The sequence below is a fragment of the Schistocerca gregaria genome, chromosome 8, assembly GCF_023897955.1.
Source record: "Schistocerca gregaria isolate iqSchGreg1 chromosome 8, iqSchGreg1.2, whole genome shotgun sequence".
Classification (NCBI taxonomy): Eukaryota; Metazoa; Arthropoda; class Insecta; order Orthoptera; family Acrididae; genus Schistocerca; species Schistocerca gregaria.
The window spans coordinates 157098504-157120453 of record NC_064927.1 but is presented as its reverse complement, the minus strand read 5'-3'; the positions used below and the strand labels follow the sequence as shown (position 1 = coordinate 157120453).

At 37.8% G+C, this 21950-nt stretch overlaps 1 protein-coding gene across 1 annotated transcript in view; it reads right to left on the bottom strand.

The window, feature by feature from the left end:
* Nucleotides 1–390: 390 nt before the first annotated feature.
* The window catches only part of LOC126283958 (aldo-keto reductase family 1 member B1-like), a 55055-nt gene continuing 33495 nt past the window's right edge, over nt 391–21950 (bottom strand). The window contains exons 4-7 of the mRNA XM_049982398.1: nt 20501–20692; nt 15064–15267; nt 3482–3630; nt 391–599 (exon numbers count right to left, since the gene is read on the bottom strand). Coding sequence (XP_049838355.1) covers nt 557–599; nt 3482–3630; nt 15064–15267; nt 20501–20692 — 588 coding nt within the window. The 3' untranslated portion in view covers nt 391–556. The remainder of the gene's footprint in view (nt 600–3481; nt 3631–15063; nt 15268–20500; nt 20693–21950) is intronic.

Below are 21950 nucleotides of genomic sequence, written 5' to 3'. Positions count from 1 at the left end.
TGTGTGTGTGTGTGTGTGTAAGTGTTTGTGTGCATGTTTCTCCTGCAGCCTGAGAAAGGATTTTCATTCTGAAAGTTAGTAAAGCAAAGCACTGTACCTTTTGTTCATGTATCTATCGATGGCCCAGCACTTCCGCCTTTTGGTGAGTCGTCTCTGTATTCCTAAATAATACATTATTCTCAACCAGAACTTTCCATGTATTATTATAGTAATAATTTTAGTCAATGTCACTCACTCCTTCTAGATATTTTTTGTTCATGAGTCTATCCATACATTGTCTGTGTAATGTTAGTGGTTGTCATCACTCATTCCATTCAACTTAAAATTTTCTGTAATATCAGTAATGAATGAAATATACTACATAATAATTTAGAAGAAAGTAACACATCATTAGCTTTACTTGAAACAGTATATTTACAGACATATCACAGTTGTGTGGTACATAGTGCCTATTACAGGATGGTTAAATATAAAATAGCACAAAAACAAATCTGTAGTGCCCTTATGGTCTCTTCTGGGAATTTTTTCAGCATTCATGTACATCTTGTGTGGCGCCTCAAAATTCATCATGAAATGGATAATATTTAGAAGCTTTTGCCCTGTAAGAGAAAGAAATTGCCACCAGTTAACATCTATTTGCTGTATGCTACATATGCTCACCAGCCTATTTCACTAGTCTTAGCTCTTCAATGCAGAAGTGTGCCTCTAATTTTTTTTTCTTTTTTTTGTGTGTGTGTGTGTGTGTGCGTGTGTGTGTGTGTGTGTGTGTGTGTGTGTGTGTGTGTAAACATTTCCATGATATTTTGAAAATATGAGATATTTTGCACATATGAATGATGAGCAGGTTTGATGACAGTTGATTGACAAAGAAATGAAACTGACAGTCTTAAAATGTATTCCATATTTAACAAAGAGTTCTAGACATGGTCATCATTCATGTACACTGAACAAAGAGGGTTGAGTCTAGAGAAAAGATATTATACTGCTGAGACAGAACAAGGATGAGCAAAGAAACATGGCAGACATCATCATGAAGCAGGTGGTAAAATTGTGTTTAGAAATCAATGAAAGCAAGACCAAATTCTTGTTAATATCAAGGTCTAAGCAAGACCGTCTCTCACTACCTGCAAGTGGACTGACATTTAAATAAGTGAACAGATTTAAGTACTTAGGAAAATGGTTTACTGTACACAATGCTGTAGAATTGATGTAAAAGAGAAAATAGAAGAACTCAAGTGCTACTTTGTCCTGTGAAGCACGCTAGGATTCAGTTTCTTCTCACATTGGATTAAGATCAATACACATAACCTCATCTTTCAGTCAGTTGTGCAGAAATGTTAACAAGCTGGGTGACAGATATAGGGCAACTCAACATTTTCAAAAGGATGATGAGTCAAGTCCTAGCCTGAGTAAAATATGGTAAAGAATGGGGACAACAGACAAATGAAGAGAGATGTGGTGTGATGGGAGGTAAGCAGATTAAAAATACATTGAGGAGAGAACATATATTACAAGAATAATCAAGAACACTATTCTCTGGACTCTAATGGAAAAATTTCCACAAAATCATTCCAACTTGGTAGAACAAAACATGTTGGTGGGCCAAACACAAAAGATCTTCAAAAGTTGTGTATTTCAGGAGGCTGGAAAAAAGTAGCTCTAAATTGGTGGAGATGGAATTGGGGTCAGAGACAACAGAATGATATTCTTTTTACACATTTCAGTAGCATTCTAATTAAATACAATTAAATATACACATCATTACATAACATAGTTCATGTGCATAGATTACAAAAAGTAAATTAACAAGAAAAATGGACTGATCAGATCTATATTCAGACAACATTTCTCCAAAACTGAACCGCACCAGGGTTGTTGTCATTGGCAAGCAATAAATTTGTTCTGAATATGAAAATGGACAGACAGAGCACATATGGCTGACTTTTGGTTCTTGGTTACACATGCACTTGTTGTCCCCTGGTGTAAAGTATCATAATTTAAGTGATGACAGCCCTGACAACATCAGTTCATATTCAGTTAAGTGGCCTCCAAACACTCGAGTCTTCACTGTAACTAGCTGGAAGATGATCATGTAGCTCCATTCACTCTTGGTGCTTAGATTTCAACAGTGAAAGCCTTGAATTATCTGGATGTACTTGCAAAGGCTTTGATGTCTGAAGGAAATTTTCCCTGATTTCAGCCTAGGTTGAGCAAGACAGTTTATCATTGCAGCAAGGGTGGGTTTTAGGCATCCAGTGACTAACTTGCAAGCTTTGTTCAAGGCAAGGTCCACAGTCTTGGCATGGGTTGACCTAAAGCACACTGGAGATCAATATTCTGGACCAGAGTAGCACAGAGCTAATGCTGTGGTTCTAAGAACTTTGGGTTTTGCATCCGAATTTGTACCTGTTAAGTTCCTCAGAATGTCATTTCTGGCACTGACTTTATGCTTGGTTTTAGAGCAATGTGTTCTGAAAATGAGGGATTGATCCAGTATTACCCTAAGGTACTTGGATGAAGGAATGCTCCAATAAGGTTCCATTTCAGCAATGATGGATAAAGAAAGGAATTTAGGAGACACATCTTAAGTAAGGAAAAGTGCAAATAAGGATGGGGCCAGTGCTATATTTATGATGGTACTCCATGCTGGTATCTCTGATGCAAAAAAATCATTTAAATAATGTTTTAAGATGTCTAAGCTGAAAAAAAGCAACACCGAGAAGGTTACAGTACCAGAATCTCTTTTTTTTTTTTTTTTTTTTTTTTTACAAATCAAGCACTGAATGTGCAGTGAAGGTTTACCACAATCAAAATAGTCTCAATACATTTTGTGGTTATTTCAGTTGATATTCTAAAAATACAGCACTGACATTTCACAAAGAATTTATGGTAATTAATTTCTCACATAAAACATAAAGCGCCCACTCTTTTTAAATGCCAAGGAAATAAGTCATTTCATATACCTCCAATCACCAGCCAACCAATACTATATTCTGCACTTTCTGTTCCCTATTTCAATTGTGAGACATCCTACAGAATATGATAAAGAGAAGCCCAGACATATTTGAATTCAAAATGAACTGTTGCAGATGATGAAGCAGGGTCCTTATAAACCTCCAAAAACTTTCAATGAATTTCCACTGCCAATAAGACAGTGAATTTTATGAGAGCACAGTGTTCCCATTAATGTAACTGAAAGAAAAACATGCAATAGGACTGTTTTGAAAGAAACATGTAAGTAAAACTGTGCTGCAAATCAAACAACCACTTCCCATGTTATTATCCAAAGTGCAACAAGGTAACTAAAACAATTTCATTTGTATGAAGGCCATCTCTGTATCAAGTCTATCTCATTTCACCTCTCCGTCATTCTGTTTCTGTGTATCACACTAAATATCTATTTTCTATAAACACAAGTGTCAGTAATAAGAGGGAAGTATTTTCTGTGTTTAATTAATCTATATTTGTCTTATATACTTACTCATTAAATGGAAAGACCCTGTAGTTATTGTTAAATGTATTTATGTAGGTCATATCATCATTACTGAGCTCAAAATCAAATATCTTTATGTTTTCCTCAATCCTCTTCTTGTTAAAGGACTTTGGGATTGGAACTGTGCCTAGCTGATACTGCAACAAAATTCAGAAATAAATTTTGACTACACTAGAATGAGGGTAATGTGAAGTCATATAAAACAATGAATACATAGTTGCTTCTACAGTAGAAATATACAGGCATACATGATAAATCAGTGTGTTTTTGTGAACATTGGTTACAAAATGAGTATTTTCAACACTTAAAGATATTGCATTTTAACCTTGTAAACTGCTATGTAGAATGGAATCAAAACATGGGGGAACATTTTATATACAGGTATGTAAAAGAAAATGTAGAGTATAAGAGTATAGTCTCTGCATACAAACTAGGTTGTGAAATAGACTTTGGAATCTCATCTGTCGGGTTAATGTTTGGAAAACAAAAATTATTTTGTGTGTGTGTGTGTACAGATCTCCTGTTAAGAATGTAAGTTTTTTTTCCAAAAAACTGGGCCTCCCTTTAGGCAAACTCAAGACAACTGGAGAAACAGTGGTACTGTGTGAAGATTTTATTATCAACCTTCTGAGCTGTAGCCCTCACAGGGAAAAGTTCTTAAATATTGTAAAAGCCTACAATCTATGTCTGTTAGCTCTCCAAGCCACGTAACAAAAAACAGTGTCACTTTCCTTGATCAGGTAAATGTAAACATGGACAAGTGTACAACAGAAAACTTCGATACTGGCTGTAATGACCACATTTTGCAATTACTAACCATACCTGTAAATCACATTTCGACTAGTGTACAAAATATTATCCATAAAAGGAGTTATAGTCAGAAAAATATTGAACAATTCCATTACCTAATCAGCAAACAATCTTGGAGAGTGGTATATAATACCTCTATTGCCAATGCAAAGATGGAAAATTTTTTGAACATTTTCAAGCATAACTTTGACGTAGGTTTTCCACAGTGGAAAGTGATTTCCAGAAGCACAGATAGATTCAAAAACTGGATTACATCAGACATTAAAGCATCTTTCTGCACTCAAAAATTGACATTTTAAAAAATAGAAGTTGTTTTAAAATGTATCATAAAGGAGGCAAAAATTAGGGAAAATGACAAATATATTTTGAAGTCTTCAAATAAAACTAAGTCCATGTGGAAAGCTGTGCAGGAACTTACAGGGAAGTTGACAAGTCACAAAAATATTGTGATATCGCATGATGGCAAGAATATCACTGACCATAGGGCAGTTGGAAACACCTTCAATTCTTATTATGCAACTGTTGCTGGAAAATTAGTGAAGGAAAAATTTGTTAATACACCTAACACAACACTGAAAGAACTTTCACCTGCTGAAATAAATAATATATTTATGTTCCTCAGTCCAATAGGCCCAACAGATCTCCCAAATACCATTAATTCACTGGAGAGTAATTATTCAACAGGTATTGATTATATTCTAGATAACAGCAAGACACATACTCTCTCCTAAATTCAAAACTAGCAAAACTGAGCTATTTAGTAAGAATTATTTGCAACAATACTAATGCAGAAAACAGTTATGGTTTTACAGTTTGCTTGTGTACATTCAATACTGAAATATGGTATCATTTTCTGGGGAAATGCACCCCAGGTCAAAACAGTTTTCAGGAAGCAAAAGGCAGTTATATGAAAATGAAACACGTGAGCAACAGAAAACCATGCAAACCTCTCTTTAAAGATATATAGGTCTTACCCTTACCCTGCATTTATATACTGTAAGTAGTCATGCATCACAAAAAAAGTATACTGAGAAAAGGAAAGCCTTTTCCCCAAAACAAAAGTATCCATAATTACAGTACCAGGTCAGACAGTGACATACATGTTACCAGTAGTCATAGTAACACCACATTATGCCAAAAAGGTGTATATCTTGCAGGAACAAAACTGTACAACAGATAACCAAGATGTATAAAATCTCTTCCTAAACTACAGAGCTTTTAAAAGTATGTGACAGCCTACCTTCTGAAAAACTGCTACTGTTCAATCTCACAGTATCTTATGCAAGAAAAAATGTAAGAAGGATGAAAAAATACTGTATGTTGATGACATGATATTACTGAATGTGGAATAAAATTTGGAAACACTGGAAAGAATTGTGTTCATGTCAACCAATAACATGGTAATGTAACCACCTTTACCCACACATAGACCATCAGTCACATTACTTATATTCTAGCTCCTAGGATATTATTCAGGACGAGTAAAAATGGAACTGGGGTAACATACGGTGTTAAAGAAATGGCAGTAAGTGCCATGTTCTGAAGGTACACAATGCAAGCTTGATAAGTATACATTTAAAATGCAGAAATTTCCTGAGAATACAGGGAACTGTCACAGCTAGCCAACAGAGCAGGTAGTTATGATGTTTCAAGAACTGATTTACTGATTATTTTTGCCCCACAGTAACAGGCAGATGGCAGTTGGTGCAAGCTTCTGGCTGTTTCATGGTTGCAAGCTAGAATTAAATAGTCATGTATTAAAAACATTACCTCTGTAGCCACAATTCTACATAGCTGAAAATATGCATTTCTGGTACTATACTGGTACAACGGCATCATTAAATGGTAATGTATTGTAGCTAAGTTAAGGTAATTGCCCATTTTATTACATACACATATAATTAGTCAATGACAGATGCAAAATATCACAAGATGCAATCAAATGAACAATATGAGAATATAGATTGTGCAAAGATGATGCTAGAACATACCATACTCACATCAGTAGTATAACCTTTTTTATTGTGTTATTCAGAACAATGTTACTAAAACTGATCTTCATTTGTGTGTTATTCAAATATATTACTATTTTTGTATTCACAAATACACACACACACACACACACACACAGATATATAACTGCAAGCCATCTGCTGTGACAGTTCATTTGTTTGTGTCATGTGTAATTTTGTATTATCTTAGATGAAATATATGCATATAAGAACAGGTAACCCCCTCATGAATCATGAACCTTGCCGCTGGTGGGGAAGCTTTCGTACCTCAGCGATACAGATAGCCATACCATAGGTGCAACCACAACGGAGGGGTATCTGTTGAGAGGCCTCACAAATGTGTGGTTCCTGAAAATGGACAGCAGCCTTTTCAGTAGTTGCAGGGGCAACAGTCTGGATGATTGGCTGATCTGGCCTTCTAACACTAACCAAAACGGCCTTGATGTGCTGGTACTGCGAACCGCTGAAAGCAAAGGGAAACTACAGCCATAATTTTTCCCGAGGGCATGCAACTTTAGTGTATGGTTAAATGATGATGGCGTCCTCTTGGGTAAAATATTCCGGAGGTAAAATAGTCCCCCATTTGGATCTAGGGGCAGGGACTGCTCAGGAGGATGTCATTATCAGGAGAAAGAAAACACGTTCTACGGATCGGAGTGTGGAATGTTAGATCCCATAATCGGGCAGGTACGTTAGAAAATTTTGAAAAGGGAAGTGGATAGATTGAATACTGTGGGAATTAGTGAAGTTCGGTGGCAGAATGAACAAGACTTCTGGTCAGGTGAATACATGGTTATAAATACAAAATCAAATAGGGGTAATGCAGGAGGGGTAATGCTACTACAAACAGCCTAGTGAACACATTATTGCAGCCAAGATAGATATGAAACCCATGCCTACCACGGTAGTATAAGTTTACATGCCAATTAGGAGATCAAGAAGAGATTGATGAAATGTATGATGAGATAAAAGAAATTATTCAGATAGTGAAGGGAGACGAAAATTTAATAATGATGGGTGACTGGAATTTGGTAGTAGGAAAATGGAGAGAAGGAAAAGTAGTAGGTGAATATGGAATGGGGTAAGGAATGAAATAGGAAGTCGCCTGGTAGAATTTTGCACAGAACATAACTTAATCTTCGCTAACACTTGGTTCAAGAATCATGAAAGTAGGGTGTATACATGGTAGAGGTGCGGAGATACTAGAAGATTTCAGATAGATTATGTAATGGTAAGACAGAGGTTTAGGAACCAGGTTTTAAATTGTAAGACATTTCCAAGGGTGGATGTGGACTCTGACCACAATCTATTGGTTATGAACTATGGATTAAAACTGAAGAAACTGCAAAAAGGTGGGAATTTAAGGAGATAGAACCTGGATAAACTGATTAAACCAGAGGTTGTACAGAGTTTCAGGTAGAGCATTAGGAAACAATTGACAAGAATGGAGGCAAGAAATACAATAGAAGAAGAATGGGTAGCTTTGAGAGATGAAATAGTGAAGGCAGCAGATGATCAAGTAGGTAAAAAGACGAGGGCTAGTAGAAATCCTTGGGTAACAGAAGAGACATTGGATGTAATTGATGAAAGGAGAAAATACAAAAATGCAGTAAATGAAGCAGACCAACAGGAAGTGCGAAATGGCTAAGCAGGGATGGCTGGAGAACAAATGTAAGGATGTAGAGGCTTATCTTCCTGGGGGTAAGATGGATACTGCCTACAGGAAAATTAAAGAGACCTTTGGAGAAAAGAGAACCACTTGTATGAATATCAAGAGCTTTGATGGAAACCCAATTCTAAGCAAAGAAGAGAAAGCAGAAAGGTGGAAGGAGTATATAGAGGGTCTATACAAGGGCGATGTACTTGAGGACAATATTACGGAAATGGAAGAGAATGTACATGAAGGTGAAATGGGAATACGATACTGCATGAAGAGTTTGACACAGAACTGAAAGACCTAAGTCAAACAAGGCCCCGGGAGTAGACAATATTCCATTAGAACTACTGATAGCCTTGGGAGAGGCAGCCCTGACAAAACTCTACCATCTGGTGAGACAGATGTATGATACATGTGAAATACCCTCAGACTTGAAGAAGAATATAATAATTCCAATCCCAAAGAAAGCAGGTGTTTATAGGTGTGAAAATTACCGAACTATCAGTTTAATAAGTCACAGCTGCAAAATAATAACACGAATTCTTTACAGATGAATGGAAAAACTGGTAGAAGCCAATCTTGAGGAAGATCGTTTTGGATTCTGTAGAAATATTGGAACACGTGAGGCAATACTGACCCTATGACTTATCTTAGAAAATAGATGAAGGAAAGGCAAACCTACATTTCTAGCATTTGTAGACTTAGAGAAAGCTTTGGACAATATTGACTGGAATACTCTCTTTCAAATTCTGAAGGTGGCAGGGATAAACTACAGGGAGAGAAAGGCTATTTACAATTTGTACAGAAACCAGATGGCAGTTATAAGAGTAGAGGCACATGAAAGGGAAGCAGTGATTTAAAAGTGAGGGAGAAAGGGTGGTAGCCTATCCCCGATGTTATTCAATCTGTATATTGAGCAAGCAGTAAAGGAAACAATAGAAAAATTTAGAGTAGGAATTAAAATCCATGGAGAAGAAATAAAAACTTTGAGGTTCACCAGTGATATTGTAATTGAGTCAGAGACAGCAAAGGACCTGGAAGAGCAGTTGAATGAAATGGACACTGTTTTGAAAAGAGGATATAAGATGAATATCAACAAAAGCAAAATGAGGATAATCGAATGTAGTTGAATGAAGTCAGGTGATGCTGAGGGAATTAGATTAGGAAATGAGACACTTAAAGTAGTAAAGGAGTTATGCTATTTGGGGAGCAAAATAACTAATGATGGTCGAAGTAGAGAGGATATAAAATGTAGACTGGCAATGGCAAGGAAAGCGTTTCTGAAGAAGAGAAATTTGTTAAAGTCGAGTATAGATTGTCAGGAAGTCATTTCTGAAAGTATTTGTATGGAGTGTAGCCATTTATTGAAGTAAAACATAGTCAATAAATAGTTTGGACAAAAAGAGAATAGAAGCTACAGAAGAATGCTGAAGATTAGATGGGTAGAGCACATAACTAATGAGGAAGTATTGAATAGAATTGGGGAGAAGAGAAATTTGTGGCACAACTTGACTACAAGAAGGGATCGCTTGGTAGGTCATGTTCTGAGGCATCAAAGGATCACCATTTTAGTATTGCAGTGTGGAGAGTAAAAACTGTAGAGGGAGACAAAGAGATGAATACACTAAGCAGATTCAGAAGGATGTAGGTACCGGGAGACGAAGAAGCTTGCACAGGATAGAGTAACATGGAGAGCTGCATCAAACCAGTCTTTGGACAGTCTCAGTCCATAACAACAACAAAAAGAACAGGTAAAAATCCACCTGTCAGAGCACAAAAAAGGAAAATATGTTCCTCTTTAAAAGACTCTGACAGTAAAATGAGGAATCAGCTGCCTCAATCTACATTTCTCCTTCCCCGCCAAAAATTTTGGGCTTTTGAACATATTCACCCTCTTTCAACACAGAACATTTTAAAACCTCATCTCACTCTGTAATGAAGCCTTCATACTAAGCATCTCCATTTCTCTCCTCCTCAGTGTGATTGTCTATATTTATCTATCTCCCATTGTATCCTTTTTCTCCCATTGGCACTTTCTCCTGTCTGTCACTCCACTGCCACTGTCTTCATCCCTTTCTCTTGCTCTTCCTTGCCACTGTCTCCTTCTGTGCCATTCTCAGTTTCTCTCATTGCCATGGTCTCTGTCCTAGTCTTTCTCTCCCATTGCCATGGTATGTTTTTTTTTACATGCTTACAGTCTGTTTTTCTCTTCAACCACCATTGTCTCCTCTCCACACATGGTCTTGGAGATTATTTGCTCATGGTTTTAAGCCGTAGATGGGGAAACTTTAACATGTGGGTATAATGTATGGGGGAAACTGGGCAAATTTTTTCATATTAAAGTTCATTAGTCTGAGCGGAGGGGGAGTCCAGATCCCTCAAGCCTATGTATGGCCCCCACTCATTCCCCTTTTTCATTTCCACTGTCTCCTATCTCTTTTGTTCTCATTGCTACTGTCTCCACTCACCTTTCTTTCTCTTTTACTGCCACCACTATCTCTCTCTCCTGGGCTCCCATTGCTATTGTCTTCTTGTCTTCATCCACCTCTCTTTCTCTTTCATTGCCATTCCTCCCTCCAACCCCCACATCACTGTCTCCTCTCCCTTTTAGTCCCACTGGCAATGTCTCCTCTCTCTTTCACTTCCATTGAGTCTCTGCTGCTAACTTTCAGTACAAAAAAGCTTGAATATGTTCACTTGCTAAAATTTTTGTTGAGGAAGGAAGAGTGTTCGCCATGTTTGTGGTTCCCTTCTTTCCCCTGTTACAGCAAGGTGTGCTGCTTATATAAAATGAATTCTGCATCTCAGTAAAATTTTTGACAGTTTATTTATATATTTGAACAAATTTATATACTTTGACACACACAAACAACAAATAACTTTGCATTATATAAGGTTAACATAAAATTGTACAACACAAAATTTCTTTACACCACTTCAACTACAAACACCCACTGTTTTAGGCTACACATACAATTATATGAGTGCACAGTGTTTGTCTGAAAGAACCAACACCATGCAGAGTCTTCAGTTGAGAAACATTATATGTAAATTAATGGGGGATCACTGCTGTCAACTCCAATGGAACATTAAGTGGAATCAGTGGCAATAACTAAAATGTGTACCGGACTGGAATTCGAGCCTGAGATCTCCTCATTACTAGTCAGCTTTGGTAACCAGTCGGTCAAGTGTTCTCACAACTGCATGGACTATCTCAGCACACCTCACAGCCAATCCAGCCACCTATCCACAGCCCCTCTTCACTATGCTCCTGTTCACAAGTGTGGATTGGCCGTGATGCATGCCAGGATAGTCCATGCAGTTGTGATAACTCTGTGTTCTGGATGGTGCAATGGTTACTGCAGCTGTCTAGTAAGCAGGACATGCTGGGTTCATATCCTGCTCTGGTATACATTTTCACTGTCCCTGCTGATTCTGCTTGATGTTCTGTTGCAGTTGACAGCAGTCATCCCAATTAATTTTTATATAGTTGTTTGTAGCTGCAGATTCTGCATGATGTCTGCTCTTTCAGACAAACATTAAAAATTTATATAATTGATAAGCCTAGCTGGGCAATGGATCTCCGTCCTTCAAGCACAAATACACAAATATGTCCAACCTTCTGTGGGAATCTCTGAGTAGCAAACAGCAGTATAATAAACAGAGACTGTGGTTAAGTGGCACTCAGTGTGAGTGTGGATTGGCCATGAGGCATGCTGAAATAGTCTGTGCAGTTGCAATAATGCTGTGTTCCAGATGGTGCAGTGGTTACTACACCTGCCTCATAAGCAGGAGATCCCAGGTTTGAATCCTGGTCCAGTACACATTTTCGTCATCGCCACTAATTCTGCTTAATGTCCTGTTTCAGCTGACAGCAATGATCCCCCGTTAATTTACATACACCTACAGTATATCACAAAAATGTGGTGTTTGATTTGCAACTATGAAGAATTGTGAATGACAAAATAATTTTATATAATGAGCTTATACGGTCAGGTGACACCATCAAATAATTTCCAGGTCAAGAAAGCCTGTATAGGTGTGAAGTGCCCATAATGCAAAGGCAGCACTTCATAATGTTTTATTGGTGAAAAAATAGCACCTAAAAACACTATTTGGTGGCCTCAGAACCATTGCAATGCGTGAGTATGATAACTCTGAATCTCTAGACCTCAGTAACAATAAATAATGACACCAAAAAAAGTTTCATGGTTCATTGAGAATATCAATTTAAGAACATTATTTTGGTAAAAATTTTGGTGATTTACTATGAAGAGAAATTGTTGACGTGGCAACCCCCAATTCGTACTTTTAGTGCCCAAAAATCATGGTTTTTCAGTTGTCTCTTGATAAAGGATAAAGATTGTTGAAAACAGGAAAATGGTACTTCTAGATAAATGTCTAAAGAGTGTATAATTAAATTTTGAGCCATTTTCTATAATTAGTTACTTAGATAATCGTTGCCCACAGAACAAATTTTTAACAAATGTGCTCAGGAAACTTAGTTTTTTTTTGGGGGGGGGGGGGGGGGGATATCATTACCTCTTACCAAGATCCAGAGCCGAGATCCAGAGATTCAAACTTACCATAGCTATGGAGCAAACTGCAGAAGCCAATTTTTGGCCAAAAAATCATTTTTGAACATTCTACAATGTTGTTTAATGCTCTCAAAGACTTTCAAATGGTGTGGAAAGTTCTTGAATACTGTTCAATGTTCAGGAATGTTCTAGAAATTTCTGGAGCGACAAACTTCCCAGCCCTTATATCTTCAAAAGCATGCCCTTCAGGTAAAAATGGGAACCTTCCTCATGGATGTGGGATAGAGGGCTACCACACCACCTGACTCCTTTTATCATACCAGGACCCATTTCTGAGCTTTAACGGCATGTACATTGTACCCTTACTCTTATACTATACATAGGCAAAAATTGTGTTCACCAATTTCAGTGGAACAGTTAAGATTAAATGTAATATATTGCATTAATATCATACAAAAAACATACATTAAAATAAATTTTCAAATTTAATTTTATGAAAAAAAGCGTTTAAACAGAAAACTACATGATAATGCTAATGCTATGAAAACTCAAATATCCTACACTCTAAATTTTACTTTTTGTTATATTTTTATTGTTTATTACACATATTATAATAAACTCCCACAAAATATCAAAAAATATGAAAATTAAACTGGTACTTTTTAGGTGTTTAGTTTCTTCCTCAGAGGTTTTCTTTACAATCGCTGGAAATTTTTGTTGAAAATTCAAGTCAGATTGGCTTCTTGCAACAATGGAAAATATACAATGTCTTTCACTTCTTTTTTGGGATACAGGCAGAGCATCTTTGGCATTTTTCCAATCATTCTACAATGGCTTCTACTCTCGGTTCTGCTACACCCAAACTACAGTGAAGGGTACACAAAGTTCATGGGGTGTGTGACACTAGTTGACTTGTTTTTTATCTGTGGTGGCACCAATTAGTTTACAAGATTCTTGAAAAATCAAAGTGTTTCACTTGAGTATTGTCTTTGTAGGAATTGTGAAGGACAAATGCATTCACCCCATCTTTTCCCATCACACAGAAAAGTAATGCCATTGGCCATTGTTGGAAGAGATTTCAATGAGCAGTGATATTTGTTTCAATCTAATGTATTTCTAGCAGAAAGTCTATCTAAAGATTCAGTCTCCATACTTCTGTCTTCATCACTTTGATCACTTGATTCATTCAAGGAACTCACGGGTGGCAAAATAAATTCATCTTCGCTTTTTCACTGTTCCTATACTGTACTACATTCACTTTCAATTTCATTGCCACTATATGATCCAAAATCACTTCCTATACTGTCCTCAAACAATTTGAAAACAGTATCCTCGAAGTCAGAGTCTGTTAAATACGAACAGTAGATGAAGACTTGGCTACTGAATCCAAAATGCGAAGTCCCAGGTGCAGTCTCAGAGATCAGTAGCATGAAAGATGCAGTAATAGTATAGCTCCATGCCACATTCAAGTGGTTACTGACAAAGGAAACCTCAGAAGCTCTGAGAAAGAACAACTAAACAATGCTATAATCTCCTACTCCGCCATTATGCATTTGCAACAGAGCAAAAATAAATGCTAGCAGTCTGTGAGACCACACCTGGGATTTTAACTGTTAAAAGTCTACATCTACATCTACATCCATACTCCGCAAGCCACCTGACGGTGTGTGGCGGAGCCCTGAGTGAGGTTATAAAAGAGCTGGCATCCAGTGGATTTAGGTCAGTCAGTTGCAGTTATAGGTTACAGAACTGTGTCACTTTGTTTTATGACCTCAGCTTTGGTCCACCACTCTGCTACAGTGATAGAATATCTGCAATATGGTGGAACTTAAGGATTCCGCAGTGATCAGCTGATGCACAATTTGAGAGCAGTCCTGTGTTGTTACTTTGAATGGCATGACACACTTTATATTTTTATTCATTAAAGCAAACTGAGCTTTAAGTGACAGGAAACATGTAGAAACAATACAAGAGAAGGAAAGTTGCTACTCACCATATAGCGGACATGTTGAGCCACGATAGACACAATAAAAAGATTCACACAATCATAGCTTTCAGCCATTGAGGCTTTTGTCAGCAGTAGACACACACACACACACACACACACACACACACACACACACACACACACACACTCACGCAAGTGCAACTTGCAAACTGATCTGCAGTCTATGATTGTGTGAATCTTTTTATTGTATCTATCGCGGCTCAGTATCTCCACTATATGGTGAATAGCAACTTTCCTTCTCTTGTATTGTTACATTCCATCCTGGATTTTCCATTGTTTGAAATATGTAGAAATCTACAGCCAACAACTTATCTGAAATTAAAAAAAAAAAAAAAAAACAGTGACATTTTACTGGCATACTAAAGACAGCACATGTGAAAACTGATATGAGTTCTTCTCTAAAAGAGTAGATGTCTATTAAAACATAGAGTAGATACTCTACTTATTTTGTTTTCAGAGCAAACAAACCCAAAATAAAAAATGATGATGACATGAATCTCTTTAATTCTTACTAACTTTTGTAGATCACAATGCACATATCTTACCACATATCTAAGAACAACTTGAGCCACTGTCTTCCCGTACTTGGCAGCAAGTAACTTCATCTTTGGGTTTTCCAATAATGGCACTCCTCCTCCTGGCATTGTCATAGATGGATTTGCAAGTGGACTGTAAGCAGTTATCACTATGTCCCTCTGCTTGCAGAAATCAATTAGTTTCTTCTGGTTAAGATAAGGATGACATTCAATCTACAACAATGAAATTGAAGTGAGTAATTACATGTTTCACATCCTCATTGTGAGACTACAGCTTTCCATTTCATGTGGACTATAATACAAGAATGCTCATTATATTAATGCTAGATATAATTTATGTAATTTAATTGTGCATGTGCAATTTTTCTGCTAACAAAGAACATCCTATTCTTTTGTCTTATGTCTTTAAAAATAATCATAGATGATTAATGACGTAGTTGCACCATTCTACTGCAGCGTACATCAGTCCCAGTTGATGTCATAATTTATTATTGATTATTGTGATAAATAGAACTGGGGTTGCAAAATATATTTAAAAAATATAGTAATCACTGTGATCTAAACTGTGTTATTCAGACAATTTCAGCAGGTGATGTAATGTCTTCTGTCATGGTGGATAGTTCTTTTTTTTACCATAATGAACTACAGGTATATAAAATTTCCTTAAGGTTAATAAGGCTACCTGTTATATTATTTGGGTATGAACAAAATTATTCTCAAAAACAAATTGTTTTTTCCAAAACATCAAGCGGTCATTAACACAAAGTACCAAAATATAAATGATGCATCTGTTGCTTCAGCATAACATCTATAACTTAGAGAATTTAAGAACATTTGTTTCTTCAGGCTGAAATATAATAAATTAAAGTGTAGACTTCTTGTTGCAATACTTTGTGGTAATAATTTTAATTGTGAGGACATCACATTGTGTAACTCCACTGAAAACTGATCCTGCTTTATAATGGACTGACTACCTTTGGTCTTGACTGTGCAGTGACAGTGCAGTCTATGGTTTCAAATTGAGCAGACATGCTTCTCACCATTTGAGTGCAATAAAGTATTATTTTTGTCCAAATCATGTTTGTATTCCATATCATACCCTCACTTTACAGATCTACGATAGAGACCCACACCAACCGTGAATTACAGCAAATACTCACCAGATTGGATACTATGCATCAATAATCCTACCATTGTGTGTCAAAATTTGCAAATTACACAAACAAGTGCGGTGCCAGGGTATACAGTGTTTTAGAACCAACCCTCTGAAAAAGTGTATCTTGAAAAATGAACAGTGGCATCTTATTACCAACTTACTGTGTGAATTAGCATCCACCCATGTTTTGCAAGTGGTCCATTCCGAAACACTAGTATCAGGCCAACTGAATCCGTGATCACTCACTATGAATGTTGACTCTTCACCACCATGTGTAGTAATTTTCATTGCTGTACTAACACAGCCACCCATGCAGATGCACAGTCTGACCACACTTTCAGTCATGGTGGCACAGACCTACATTACCACTGCCAAACCTACCATGGCTTTTGGCATAATCACCCACAGAGATTGCCTAAAAACCAATTTAGTGCTCACCTCAAGCTACTGCCATTCCATTTCGATTAGCTCTCCATAAGGTTTGTCATAACACACAGCATCCTCACCACCCAACATTCACTGGTGATGCTGCAAAATTTTTCATGCTCCTCAGCCACTTGGGTGTATAAGAACACATGATAAGAGACATCAGTTTTGCACCACTGGCAGATAATAAATACTCTAAAGCAAAATCAGCACCTCTACAACACTTTTACAGGACACCAGAAGAACAACTGCAACAAGTGTTCTATAATAAACAACCAACAAACAGAACTCTGTCCCAACAATCACACCAGTCACAAACATTAATCAGCTCTCAATCTATACCCGATTGTATGCTGTGGACATTGTGGAAAGCTAAACACCCAGATCAAGTGCAGCTCATCATAATCACCTATGAGAAGGAACCATTGGATTACAGACTTAAATTAGCAGGTAGAATTTTTGCTGTTACTCAGCATAAACAATATATCAGTTTAGTTGACAACAATACATTGCACATGACTAGCAACACCAGCTCCAGTGTACTATGCCTCCTGTTGCAAGCAGATGATACCAACCATACTTCACTGCTGCCAACTCTGACATCATGGCCTCTGCCCAGCACAATGACCTCCACACAGCTGAATCAACAAAACAAACTAATGATAATTGCTCTCCCCCAAAATTGCCTTCCCATGTTGCTGTTGGTACCACACACATTTCAGCAAGGTCACATGCATCTTCTATCCACCCTGTGATCACCCAAAAGAATAGCGTGCCCCACAGTAGGTGCACCGGATCATGATTATCATTCACATTAGCTCACACTAAGTAGCAACAGACTACCACACACTTCACCAATGGAGGCTCTATATCCTGGATCATCTCAGATAGCAATACATTTAGTTATTTGTGGCTCTGATGCAAATGCGTTACCTCCAACCTGCCTCGCCACATGACACAACAACACTATTATACAGCTCCATGCAACAAAGAACTCAGCAATCCCTGTTTGTGGGTCTACCCTGCACATTGGACCAGGTGTTCAGAACAATGGTCATTTGGAACTTTCTGATCACAGATATCAGCAAACTGGTACTTGTTGCCAATTTTGTCCACCATTTCTTGCTCCTACTGGGTCTGTCCAGTGGCGCACTGATTCAAGCCAACACTGGTCATGAAGTTGCAGAACCACCTACTCAACTGCTCGAACTCACTCACTGAAATGCAACAAAACCAGTTTCTTTACTTCGAGACCCAGCTGGAGTCCTTATGCCTCAATAGCAGAATAACGACTAGCAATTCAAAAAAATGTCTGGAGACCTCACCACAGCATGACATTGATTTCTAGAGATGATCAACTTCTTACAGCACTTACTGTCAGAGGCAGCCACTATTGAGTCACCAAGAGGCCATAAAAGGAAAAAACACTAAAGGTAAACACAAGGTGATGTGGGTCCCCGACATGCAAAAAGCCTTTGATCAGTTCAAAGACTGTCTTACCCAGGCAACAACACTGGCACACTCACTTCTGCAAACACAGTTAACCATAAAAGAGTGTGAGAGTCATTTTGAGATTGCCAAAGTCCTCCAACAGGAAGGCCTACAACAACTACTCAGACTTTTTTTTTGAAAAAACTGACTCCTCCTCAAAACAAATGATCCACCAAGGACTGGTGTATGAGGCAATCTGTCAATTTTAAAATGTGGAAGGTGGAAGACTAATCATGTATAGAGACCACCAAACCTTAGCAGACTCAAGCCATAACCCATCAACAGACTTGAGCCCCAGACACTGCAGCCACCTTGATTACACTGCACAATTTGCAAGAAGTGTAGGCCATCTGAAAGATGTGGACAAAATTGTCACTGATTATCCTTCATGAATAAATACCATCTTCACACAAATTGATTACGATGATTTTGCAGAAACACAGCAGGACAAAGAGCTCCAAGACCTCCTCAATGATACAACTATCGATCTCAGAACTGAGCACGACCTGGCATCAGACACAAGACAGATATTGAGTGATGTCACAAAATCAAACTCACCCCTTAGTACCTCAGTGATTTTGTAAGATCATTTTTGACCAGCTGCAAAACTTGTCACACGCTGTAATTTGGTCAATGACACAACTTGTTGCAAATTGTTTTGTATGGCCGAACATCAAGAATGGTTGCAAGGAGTGGACAGACACGCACAAGCATACCATATCAAAAAAGCAATGTGGGGCAGCACCCATTGGACAGTCTACAATATCAAAAGGATTGCTCCAATACATGCACTTGGATCTGGTAGGATCCCTCTCTAAATCTGAGGGTTACTGATACATCCGTTCAATCATCAACTGTGTAATGCGATGGGTAGAAGTCACCTCTCTCTGAAACGTGTCAGTGGAATCAGCAGCTAGAGCCTTCATTGACACCTGGATTTACAGATACAGGGTTCCAGCATCCATAATCACCAACCTAGGTTGATAACTGAATCTGCTCTGTTCAGTGAACTATGTAACCCCTTCAGCAATCACCACAAAGCAATGGGCTCACACATTAAAAGCTACCCTTATGTTCCACGGTGGACTCAGGGTAGAAGCTTTACTATAGGTGCTGTTAGGCACATTCACTGCCCCCCTCCTCTACCCCCCTCACTACACTCCTAAAGCTTTCATGCATGAGGCAGTCACTGACTGCACTTGCCATGCTTTGTGATGATACAATTTGGCCTGCTTTACATGACTATACAAGATTCTAAAACATGGTAATATAATCAAAATACTCCTGAATGGAAGGCCCAGAACAGCATCTGTATGTCATCTGAAACCTGCATGGATATCTCAGGATGATCCATCCACCGATGGCAACATGTCCAGACACTCTGTGGCGGTCACTGATTTTGCAGTACAGATCGACACCAAAGACTTCCAACCTGGCAACTTAAGCATTAAACAGCTTGGCAAGTTCCTGGTCATCAAAGGCCAACATCCCGAATGAGACACTGGAAATAGTTTCATCGGCCATCACTTCATGCATTTTTACAAACTGCCCAATGGTGTGGACATTGGAGCCATCATTTCGTGGTTGCTCCTGATAGTTTCCGCACAGTCACCACCCTTCTGACACCATAATGGAGGACCACTAAGACTACCCCTTTGCCTTACCACAATGCCCCTGCTAAATAACACCCCACAAGAGTCCCACCGTGGTCAGACTCAGCAACCTTCAATATACCTGGAAGATTGCCACCTTAATGCTCTGCAATGAGACCCCACATCACCATGCCCTCAGCACACGAAGCTCAGACACTATCTCATTTGATACTCATGGCACATTGACCCAGCTGCATAGCACACAGACATCAGCTTCGTGCACCACCACCATATCGTGGCCATCACCTTCTGCCAGTGATCTACACAAGGGTGGGAGGGGCCTCTGTCGGAAAACCATATCGTGTAACCCCACTGAGAATTGATCTGGCTTCACAACAGACTATCTTTGGTGTTGACTGTCCAGTGACAGTGCACTCTATGGCTTCAAATCAAGCAGACATTCCTACTCACTGTGTATCATTTGAGTGTAATAAAGTATTGCCACCATGCGGTATCATGCCATATATATTCCAAACCATATGGATCTACAGAGTAATATAATGCGAGAGACTGCAACTAAAACATTACTTGCATTTCAAAAATATCCATTATAAGAGTTTTATTGTATTGTGTAAGTAAGACTTCATTAACCATCTTACAGCCATCAAGAATTTCTACTTGGAAGCACTGCTCCACAGTTAAAACAAGGTAAGGAAATAAGATGGCCTGTCTTATTTTCTGCACTAAACAAAAGTTTATTAAAATATTTGTATTTTGTTACCTGATTTGTAACTGGTTTGATGGTAGCTGCTTCAAGCAATCTGCTGAGCTGCTTACTGTTGAAGTTGGATACACCAATGCTTTTTGCTAGTCCTAAATTAACACACTCTTCCATTTGTTTCCATGTATCCAGGTAGTCAATGTCAGTAGTAATTGCAATACCATTCTCGGAGGGATAAAAGTCATCCCCTTCCTGTTGAGATAGTAGAACTTGGTTACTAAAGTTAATATGCTACCAAAAAGAATCATCTGTATCAAAAGTATATTATGATAAAATTATGATGCAGAACTGCTGGCACTAACAAATCACATCCTGAAGTAGGTATTGGCCAGCTATTCTCTTTCATAATTTTATAAAAATAGTCATCTTCACTTACCAAACACAAATTATAGCACATGTCAATAAATAAAGTCAAAGAATACACAGAACAGCAAGAATTAGTAGTATGGTACATATTGAAAAAATAATTTTTATTAAGCAGGCAAAAGTTGAAACACACAAGAAAGAGTTACTATTTTAGAAAGAATTAAATTAGAGAGAGAAATAATTGGATCAAGATATACAAATGGGTCAGGGTAAATCTATGGGCATAATGACGGCTTTGCTTGGAGCACTTAGAGGAAACTTCCTATGCTGGTGATGCAAGAAGTGTTGTGCCCTTTTCTGACTCTCATACTTCCACAACATTTTCATAACATGAGTTTGAGCAGATAAATTTCCAAGATTAAATGTATTGTCTTCCTTTACCTCTGACATATTATCTACCCTCTCCACCATTCCATTTCAGATCTCCCTCTTGTCCTGTGAAGCTGTGGCACTGTTTGTCCAAATCATGAGACCCTCTCCACTTAGGCCTGGGATAGTCTAGCATCCCCATACTCTTTCCTCGTCTTTTTCAGAACAAATAGATCATTTCCAAAGACTGCCACATTTATCATTTGTGCTGAACTTGTAAGTTGTTGGTGGGTTTTTCTATTTTATTTCATTTACTTTCTTTTCTTCTAAGTGAAACATGCAGTAAAATTATCTATCTATAAATGAACATGTAAAGTAATTGTCTCTTACTAAATACACAAAAAATATTGGGTAATAGCCCAGAATTTATACCATAAATAGCATTGTAAGTTAATGCTCATGAAGTTTCACAAGAAATGTAGTAATTCTTAATATTTTAAGAAACATATGATCTAATTACACACAGGTAATAAGCAAGGAGTTTTGAAACTTCCAGACAGATTAAAACTATGTGCTGGATCACCATTCAAATCATGAACCTTGTCTTTCATGGGCAAATGCTCTTACTGGGTGTGTTGTAAGCAATTCTCAAAACTTCAGTTCTGTTAGTACTTCTCTCTTACTTTCCAAGTTTTATTCTAAATTCATTCAAATAATAATCAGACATAAAATGCCACATTCTAATTGAAAGTCCAAATCAATAGCAAGTATGCAT